Source organism: Meleagris gallopavo, chromosome 15, assembly GCF_905368555.1.
Source record: "Meleagris gallopavo chromosome 15, MGAL_WU_HG_1.1, whole genome shotgun sequence".
Classification (NCBI taxonomy): domain Eukaryota; kingdom Metazoa; phylum Chordata; class Aves; order Galliformes; family Phasianidae; genus Meleagris; species Meleagris gallopavo.
Genome location: NC_139418.1, coordinates 4,306,580 through 4,316,879, shown reverse-complemented (window position 1 = coordinate 4,316,879; position 10,300 = coordinate 4,306,580). Strand labels below are relative to the sequence as shown.

The 10,300-nt window shown below is 43.3% G+C and overlaps 1 protein-coding gene across 5 annotated transcripts in view; it reads right to left on the bottom strand.

Moving 5' to 3' along the window:
* Nucleotides 1-2,666: 2,666 nt before the first annotated feature.
* SLIT3 (slit guidance ligand 3) overlaps nucleotides 2,667-10,300 on the bottom strand; it is a 484,215-nt gene continuing 476,581 nt past the window's right edge. For 4 of the 5 annotated variants that reach the window (XM_085236325.1, XM_085236329.1, XM_085236330.1 and 1 more), the window contains 3 exons: nucleotides 9,452-9,737; nucleotides 7,189-7,397; nucleotides 2,667-6,102 (listed from right to left, as the gene is read on the bottom strand). In XM_085236325.1, coding sequence (XP_085092451.1) covers nucleotides 5,864-6,102; nucleotides 7,189-7,397; nucleotides 9,452-9,737 — 734 coding nt within the window. In that variant the 3' untranslated portion in view covers nucleotides 2,667-5,863. Of the gene's footprint in view, nucleotides 6,103-6,135; nucleotides 6,384-7,188; nucleotides 7,398-9,451; nucleotides 9,738-10,300 lie in introns of those variants that run through there. The other variant, XM_085236326.1, reaches the window with a different exon arrangement.

Sequence of the window (10,300 nt, the reverse complement as noted above, 5' to 3'; positions counted from 1 at the left end):
GCTTTGCCAAGTGCAGATTTCATGTGTTATCTGCCTTGTGGTATTTCTTTCTTATTTTCATGTTTCAGATCTAACAGTTTCCAACTGATGACGCTGAGGAAAAAGAGCCCTGCCCTTGTCTAGCAGATGCTGACATTTTGCCAGTGTGATGAAATATGTATCTTAGTTTTGTCTTTTTCTGCCTCTGTAGAGATTCCTGCACTGAGCTGTGCCAGGATTGGTAGGCTGCAGGTCTCAGTGCTGGAGACAAGGCAGTGCTGAGGGCTGAAGGCACTGGGTAGAGGAACAGGGATGGGATCCCAGCAGCCCGGAGCTGCATGCGGGGTCTGGACCCCCTGTCCCCTGCAGGAGAAACACAGCAGGAGGCTGAGGTGCATCTGAGTGGTTCAGTGCTGCTGGCAGAATGTTAGCTGAAAGCCTGTGAAGGCCACTAAGAAGGTGACATCCCGTTGTCTGGGTTTGAGCTGGTCCCTGAGCACAAAAGCCACTGTGGGGCTCATTTAACACCCTTTCTTCCTTTCCACCCATCTCTGTGGTAGGACCTGTACTGTTCCTCCCCACAAAAGATGTAGCATTTGTAAAGGATTATTCCTATGGAAATGGAGTGGCCATCGGGACAAGAGTCAGAGACAGTAGGAAGAGACAGCGTCATCCACAGACTGCCTTGAGGATCGCTTCATTCTGAAAGCAGAGGAGCCCAGTGAAAGGAAAAGGTCAAGAGTTCATGTAGGAGCAAGATACAGAGCTATGCAAATCTTACAGTAACTTATGTTCCTTCTGCCTGTGAAATTATGGGATCCCCCTATGTGTAATGGTGTAAGTGCAAACTTCCTCATGCTGCTACACACTGCTTTTACAGCTTAGCTATCTGGCTGAGGAGTTCCTTGCTGTCTGTAGGGCTCTCTGAGGGCTGAAGCTGGGTTTTCATGCACAGTCAACAGGTAGCACATGTGTTCCTGCTAGCTGGGAGTACATCACTGCTGGTAACAAATGCCCTGCATTGCCCTGCCCTACAGAGGAAGCGGGCCGTGCACTGCAAGCAGCCAGGTAACCAGCCCTGCAGTAAAAACAGCTTTACAGAAAATTGCCATTCCCGCTCAGCCTGGGCTCCAAGACTCATTTTGAAAAGAATTAATGCATTTGTCACAACATCTGGCATGGGGCAGAGACATGGTGAAGGTGAGTAGGTGGGTGGATAAGAGCTGGGTAGTGGCTAGCCAGGTGAAAAGAGATGTGCACCATGAAATCTGAAGGCCTGTACCAGAGGCTGGCAATACCAGGTCTGGGCACCCTTCCTGCTCGAGTGGTGGGTCCCAAACAGTAGTATGGGACACGCTGTTGGATGTTCATTTGTGTTGTACTCAAAAACTGTAAGGCATGTCCTGGAAAAGCATTCTGGCTTAGATTGGACTTGCAAGTCAGTGATGCAGTCTGACATCTCATCAGCCTTAAGACAAAGAGATTACTCAAGAATACCCCAGGCTTAGCAATACCAAGCCAATTCCAGCTGTCTAGCACGTTGAACTATGAAGCTGTCTTTGTAGAAGCTTCAGAGGCTTAAGTAATTGGGAGCTAACTTTAAATATCACGGAAACTAGAAGTCACAGGACCCAGAGAAAAACAGTGCAGGAACACAATCTGACCAGTTCCTGCCAACTAGAAAAAAGGCAAAGATAGAAGAAAGTGAGATAGATAAACTGTTTCTTTGTGTTATTTGCCATAGAGCAATAGATAAAAAGCAATACCTAAAGGTAGCAGTACAAGCAGAAGCATAAACAAAGTGCCTTGGGCAACAGTTGTGTGAATGCTTGGCAAAATACCTGTGCACCACAAAGCCATGAGTCATCTCAAATAACTGCTGTACAAACCAGGCAGTACCTGGGTATTTCTGAATAGTGCATGCTACCTTTTTTTGGTAGGCTCAGGCAGATTTTCTTCAGGTGAAGATGCTACCATCTGCTACAATTATATAATGATATACTTCATAGTTCAGCCTCAATGATGCTTGTTAATTTGATGGTAGTTTTTTTTTTTTTTTTTTTTTTGGCTGAATACTGTCACCATTTTTTTTTATGAATTGAGAAAGGCAGCCCAACATTAAGTGGGGTTCAGGCAAGTGAGGGCTGAGGACTGAGTGGGAGATTCTTTTCATTGTATACTGAGGTTGGAATGTAATGACCAGAAGTGCTCTGTTGCATCTGGGTCACTACTCATAATAGCTACACAGATGTAGCATCAAATTGGAATGTATCACAAGATCTTGTCACCCGCTGTTGGCTGAGTGGTTTCTGTTTCTTCAGCCAGACCTTCTTTGACCCTTAGTTCCCAATATTTCTTCTTTTATCCTGTTCTTAGTTAATGAGCGTGCCTTTGCTGCAGGCCTTTTAAGAACAGTATAAAAACAAGCATTTCATTGAAAAAAAAGCTCAAAAACAACGTGGCTTAAATTCATCTGTGCGTTTAAGACTACTAAAAACATCCAAGGATGTTACCACTTGTGATAGTGTTTGAGCTAACTGCAGCTGTGTTCACACTGCAGCTACCCACCATAACTTGCCATCCCCCACTACTTTCTCTGAGCTGCCTCACTGCTGCTACTCCCAGACTCCAAATGATCCCTCAGCACCTCAAATGGAGAGTGAAATAATCTGCATCACAACATAAGGTATGTTACAATCTTCCATAACCCAACGATTTATTTAAACTTACATCACAATGAGAATCTATTAATAAAATACATCAGTTCACACCAGTCCGCATTGCCAGTTTTTAAGGGTTAGCATCTTTCTTCACTTTATATTAAAACTTTATAGAGGTAAAAACTACTGCACTGTACCCACAGTAGTTGAAGTCCATTGTAACATTAGGCAGGTTACAGAGGAGCTTTCAGAGCTAATTACACTTCAGTTAACCTCACGTTTTTTGGCACTGAATCTGAATGCTTTTTATTTTCTTCTTAACGTAAAATAGTTCTGTAGCAAGTCACAGAATCATTGACATAAAACATCACTATCCGATGGCAAGTGCTACTGAAAAGCATACAAAAATTGCATCATTTGGTTACAAAATAGGTATTTCTTTATCCCAACACTTAGCATTGAGATGCCCTGATAGAAAAGGGCTGGGAACAAGGCCAGCTGAGCTGTTGCTGGTCCCTTTGTTGCAAAGCCTTGATTAAACAAATCCCAGAGTGATCAGTAACAAGGTATTGATGGCTTTTGCCTTGCCATGCAAGGTTATTCCTCTAAAGCACCCTCAAGCAGGTGTGAGGCCACAAGTACACGTGACCTTCTCTCTCATATGTGCTGCTGCTCACCGGACAAAGCGAACACATGCATGGTTGGTGTTCAAGAGGGGCAGCGTTTCTGCAGGCCTTGGCTGCTTAGTGGCTGCAAGTTGTGGAGCACACAGCAGCCTTGTAACCACTGCCCAGCTGTATGCTTCTGCATGGCATAACAGCAGCTGCTTCGTCAGAAATGAACATTAACAAGAATTAAGCAGGAAACATTAACAAGAATTAAGCAGGAACGAAACATTAATGGTAGTGGTGTGCAGGCACATCTTTGTGCAGCCATCTGCGGCTATCTGCATGAAGTTTTAAACCTGCAGCCTGTAGGTTTGGCTGATTTCTGTTGTACACCACAAACTCCAGCTGCTTTGAGATTCCGACACAATTCTCAAAATAAAAAGGAGTCCAGGGTATTTGCAAGCAGGGTTAGTTTTCCCATAGCTCTTGAACTGGACTGTTTCAATCAGATTTTGGCACATTAACTAGAGATTGTTTTGTATTTTAATGATTGCAGGCCCCTCATACTGGTACTTATTTTGAGAGAATGCTATTTTATTGATTATATCCCTTCTACTCGAGCTGCTCTGGTAGTAACAGAGAAATTCGGATGAACTGCTGCAGTTAAAGGAAGATTTCATTAGCAGAAGAGCGTTAAGCATGTTGCAGCTTTTTGGTTGGGTGATGGCTACGGGATCATTTTTCTTTAGCAAGAAATAAACATCTGTACTTTTCATGGCAGGATCCCGTCTTGTGGATCTTTTCGAAGACTCATTGAAACAAAAGCCCCACTTGCTTCATTCAGCTCTTCTACTAATCAGCTGCTGAAGCCCGTGAGCTGAAATCTCTGTGGTGAGACCACTGAGTGTTCCCAAAAGGGGCTTTTGGCTGCTGGAATTCACCTCTGACTTTACCTCTCTTAGAGAAATTGAAAAAAGCACTGTAATACTTTGTTATGCCAGGGAAAGAAGGAAATTACACTGATAATGGAACAGTTACAGATACAGATGTTTGAAATTGATAGTAAGAGAAAATTCAAGGTATTTGTGATACTCTTTGCACATACTTACTGACCCTGAAAGGTAGCCCTGCCAAAAACCCTCCAAAAATCAAACTTCCTCCCAAAGAGTCACTTTTTGTTCCACATTCACAGTGAGAATTTATCCCTGCATTGACTTTGCTTTCTATTCAGCATTTGCTCTGAACGCAGCTAAAGTTACTGGGAGCCCTTTGGGAGAAACAAGTGCAGGATATATAAAATAGTGCAGATGGAAAAGCTTTGGCTGGATTGGTCAGTCTGCACCAAATGTGAGAATGGAATGTGATGTAGCTATAAATGTCTCTCCCTATGCAGAGAAGAGAGTGCTGCTAAAATCAACACATATTGGCTGAATAACTTCACAAGGAACATGTAGTGCAACTTCTGCTCATTCAAAAAGCTGTGGAAAGGCAGCCAGCTGCTTGGTACCAGTGCTGATGAACAGGCAGCTACAGACCAGCTTACATCCACGTGGCTGAAGTGACAGTGAGAGTCAAAGCCATTATGCCACAGGTACGTTCTGGCACCTGCACCACTTTCATGCTCGTTATGACCTTTGCACGATACAATGTCAAGGCATGATAAATTTAGTAGCAGTGCATCCCTTATATTTCATATACAAAAAAGGGCTCAAGGCTGGGAGCAAGAAGGCACAAACCTGGGAAATAACATAGCTGAGGAATTAACACAGAACTATTATGTCATTTATTAGGCATTACTTAGCACTTATTTCACATCTTGCCCCCAAATTTCCCAAAGCAACATATATTTCCCCACTTTCTTTCCCTTTGTCCCCTTCTTTTGGATAAAGCTGCCTGTGCTCTATAGATACAGTTGCTGAAGAATATATTGTGAACACAGATAAATACAGCATACACAGCAAAAATGTATTATAGCATTACAATAGTCAGATAATGTAGTTAGCCTTAAGCTACGGCAGTGCTTACGTGCTATAGGGAACCAGTTCAAGAATATCAAGCAGAGCCACCATACAGGACCAAAGCAGCATCGGCAGTGTTAGGCAGAGCAGGGGACCGAGGGGAGGCTGCTCAGGGTCTGTGGGCAGGCAGGTCGTTGTCAGTGCGGGGATCCGCTTTGCTACCAGACCCAGCCCACAGCCTGGGAGATTTCTTCAGCCCATATCAGTTCTGCAGCAGGTCCTTGGAACACCTTTACATTTGTCTGTTGTGCATACATATTAAGTCCCCCCCACCCCACCCCAACATTTCTCCTGTTAGGCTATGTTTTCTTTATATAATTTTTTTAAATTTTAACTTTTTAATTTTTTTTTTCTTACAACTGTTAAAAAAGTTTCATGGTAAAAATAACTCACTATATGATACATATACCCAAAGTGGTGTGATACTTTATATAATAAAAGATGAAAATAGTCACTTTCCATAATAAAAATAAGTTCTATTTTTTGTTTATTTTACAATATACTTAATAATTCTTTTCTTCTTCACTCTGAAAGTAAATAGGTCCCATTTTGATAGCACTTCTGAGTCGATTAAAGTGGCGAGAGGCTGGAGAATGGCTTATGAGCATTTTGAGCAGCCGCACTCCACGTGTCTCTCCAGTTCCTCTGTGAAGGTGGAGCCATCCACGCACTGGAAGAAGTATTTCCTCCTTTTGCTCCGCAGTGGGACGCAGCACTGCCCGCTGCTGCAGCTGCCACGACATTCCATGCGGGGCACTTTGGAGGCGGTGACGCACGTCGTGTAGCCCTGCTGCTTACGGACCACTTCTCGAATGATCTCCCCTTGGCAGAGATTCTCTGGTAAGACAACGGAGATGTCAAGGAAGCAGTGTTGTAACTCTTTTGCTAGATATTCCCCACGAATCAGCAGACAGTGCACGTAATGATACTCAGGGCAAGCAGATGCCGTGAGCAGAACTGTAATCTTTTGCCGCTTTGTACCTTCCATCAAAACAGAGCCTGTGTTACACAAATGTGCAATATCCGGCACAAGGCAGAGGCCGTGCAGGCCTGATGGCTTTGATCAGCAGTTCTGGAAGGGCTTTAATGAATGCTGAGTGTTGAATCCTGCAACACTCCTGCAAAATGCAAATTAGTTTTACTATGTCTGCTTCACGGGATCAGAGGTCAGCCTGCTCTGTGTGACATCAGCCATCTAGGGTACCTGAAAATGTCTATGCTGGTGTGCTGTCACTTTGTCACAGGAAGGTCCATTTTAGTGAGACTGCATATGATCTGTATAATTTGGAAAGTCTGTAGTTCACAGAAAAGGGACAACAATAATGCAAGCCAGCTCATTCCTTCTGTACAGGAAGGACTGAAGGCAGAAGGGATGAAGTTAGAACTCACAGAGTTTCCAGTGAGTGTTTTCAGGTCAGGGCAGAAGAGGCACACTCCAACATGAGCTCTGGGATACCCCAGGAAACCTGCCCAGATGCACCAGCAGGAGCGAGCTAGGAATCTTCACTGCCACTTCAGAGAGGACCTCCTGCCTTCTAGTCCCTTGTCTAGTTCTCTACAAAAGCCCTTGGTATGCACTGTAACACCTCCTTTCCCAGCGCTGCTGACTGACTGATCACTGTTTATCCAAGGAAAGCCTCACAACAACATCCACTTTAAACAACCTTACAGAATCTTGGGAGCAGCAAACCTTGAAGATTCAGGAGACAGAGAACAAAACCCTTCACTACAGATGTCCCCTTTCCATATGTTAGATTGTAGTGGCTCATTTCTCTGTTGCTCTGTAGAAGCTGACTTACCTTTATCTTTCTTATTATTTGCCATTTACTCTCTAATACAAATTACATGGAAGAGTGGCGAAAAGAAAGATGTAAAACAAGAAGCACAGCAGACCAACATCCTGGTCCCCGTGGCCAAGCATACCTCTGTCACAGTGGTCTCCGCTATAGTTGGGATCACATTCACAGTAGGGTTCCCCATGCTCAGAAATCTTACACTGCCCATGGTTGCATTTCAAAATCCTGCACGGGTTCGAGGAATTGTTCTTCTTCTCACAGTACATGCCTGTGTAGCCCTCCATGCACTTACAGGTGTAAGCAACGTTGGCTGCCATGCACTTACCATGCAGACACCTGGAGAAAGAAAAGTATTTAGAGGCTGAAATTTCTCTTCCCAGGAATGTTTATAAGTTTGGATTTTGCTGTTTCTGCATGCTTAAAGCCAGGACAGTAATCCAAGAAATAGCAGATCAGCGTCAAACACACTGAAGAAACTATGAGTTTTTGGTGAATAGTGAATAACGTTCAGAGAATACACTTGGAATCCAAAGTGATCCCTTGGAAAAACATCAGGCTCTTCCATGAGTGTGGACCAATACTTGGCATCCATGCGAGTCAGCACTGCTATGTGGAACAAAGTGCCAGCAGTCAATGCCCAGGCTTCCCTAGCAGAACTACTCTACAAATAATATCAGGTGATAAAAAACATTATGAGAAATAAAGATTTCTGTGGAAAAGCTAAACACAGACTTAATCAGGCAGTTCTAGCTGAAGGGTTCCCTGGCGCATGTGATTTGCCATAAGCTTTGGTATAACTGAGGGTTAGGGGTAGGGTGGTGATCCTTAGCAAGATCTCTGACACTGTGCCTGCTTCTGGAAGGACAGATTTGGAACAGGCAGGGAAGAAGGCAACACGTCCAGCTCAGAGAAAACTGCTCAGGGTTCATAGCCTTCATTCTGTCAGGTCTTACTGACATAAACCAATGGCTCTCTTTTCTTATTTCTTCATCCTTTAAAACTGTCTCTTGCTTATGTTGAACCCTTACACATTTCATTTTTAATCTATGCAAATAGAAAACACAAATAGTAAAACAGTATCAGTCAAGTCAAGACATGCAAAACAATAAATAAAGGGGATCACAGTCTATGAAGCAGTATTTTCTGCCCTGCTAACTAAAGGTGTACTTGGGTATCAGCTGTTATCAATTACCTGTTCTTAACGGTTGCATTTCCTCACTGAGGTTAATCTGTGAGTGTTGGAGCAGAGATCTGTCAGCTAGCCTGGACACAAAGGGCTTGTAACTCCAAAAGTGACTTAATGGTAAGGTGAGGCAATAAGAGAGTATTAAATATGCACAGCTATTTTCCTTAGCAAGGTCTACATTCATTATTGTGTAACATTCTGTGGATCACATGAGAAACAATCTCTCATTATGTAAACATCTGGAACTCCTTCACTTTTCTCTGCGCAATCACAACAGCCTCACTTGGGTCACCTCAGTTTGTAATCTGTGAGATGCTTCTCAGTGCCTTCCAGGATAGTAGTTTGCAGAATTAGCAAGTTTAAAACAGTTCCTCTGCAAGTTATATTTGGGCCCCCACTGACCAGAGTGATTATTTACTGTGTCAATTTACCTGTCAAAAGTATGTGCTTCTAAAAAGCCCCTTCCAAAGATAGTGCAACCAAAGCAGCTTCTAAAACCAGAGTACTTCCATCTGCTATGAAACAGCACTGAACCACGCAGTCTTCTGGTCTGCCTTGGGCTGTTTCCTTGTGTACTTGCCATAAGTAAGCTATTCATCCGGTGTTTCTGACGGAGATGTGGTTATTATTGAGCCTTTGAACTGTGAGTTCTTTATAGTCACACTGCCTTTGCATGCAACACCACGCTACTCTTCAAACTTGCACTTTAAAGGGATGTTTCAGAATGTAATGTTTCATTCAGCTATTTAGGAAATTCAAAACTGTTCACAACAGACTGCATAATGGTCTTCAGGGAGTTAACTCAAATTCCCTGTCCGGAGCTGCTGTGAGCATATCACTACAATGCAAATCTCTCTTGTGGCTGGCTCTGCTCTGGATACATATGTGCACTCACTGCCTCAGAGGCAATGTGCAGCCATTAACAGACGTTTTCATACTTTAATGTGTAAAGTAATAGCTGAAAGTAAAGCCTGCTGTATAAACCATTAGCTCCTCTAGGAGAACGAGGTCACTTGGAGAGTGACCAGCATCAAAACAAGACATGAAAATTGAACAGTGCCATGGACGCCGACTCGCACTATCAATAATTTATGTGGGAATCCAGCACCTCCAAAAATGGTCACATGTGTTTTTATGAGATGAAACGAAAATATGCAATAGCTGTAAAGCTTTTGCCCTCCCATCAGCATTCACTCAAGCTTACTTGTGGTTAAGACACGGGTCTCCAATTTCCTGGTCACACAGGGGGCCTGTCCAGCCTGGGTGACATTCACAAACCACACTTGTTTTTTCCAGGGATCGGCAAATGCCGTGCTTGCAGATGTTACAGGATTTACAGCCAGGAAGGACTCCTATTGACTGCTGTGGTAAATCCTTGAAATCCTGTAGCTCGTTATTGATGCGAACATCGTGAATACATCCATGAAAGCCATTTGGTGTCTTATCTGCACCCTGGCGCAGTGAAGATAATCCAGTAGAGGTCGGGATCCCTTCAGATAAAAAAAGAAAAAGGGAAAGCTTGCTCACAGTTACAATGATAGTATATAAATTATAATAGCTAACATTTCTTCTGCCTCAGCACCTTGTAACCTTTAAAGAAGTGATGTGCATGGCACTTTGTAAGGCAGCGCAACTGCATTGTCCTCATTCTGGAAATGCAAAGGAACAAAAATAAAATCACTCGTTCAGCTTACGTAGGAAATACATACAGTATTAAAAAAGGGGGGAAAAGAAACTCAGATCTTTGGTGGATGGTCGTGTATTCTGTCCTTAGATAATGCTCCTTCTTCCTACAGTTCAATAGCAATTATCCTTCTGAAAGGTGAGAATGTTTTCACTTGTCAGCCAGTAGCTATGACCTCTGGGATACAAGAAAATAGTTACCATGATTGAACCATCAAGTTAAGGAGTGCAACCCATAGAAACTAGCTCAGAAGAAATCTAGAGTCAGAGAACATATCAGGAGGCCAGTCAAACCTTCGGGGTGAGTGCCCTTCATCTTGTTCAAGCCCTTGAAGAGTTCCCAAGCTCAGAGAGCCAACAGCTTGTTTTG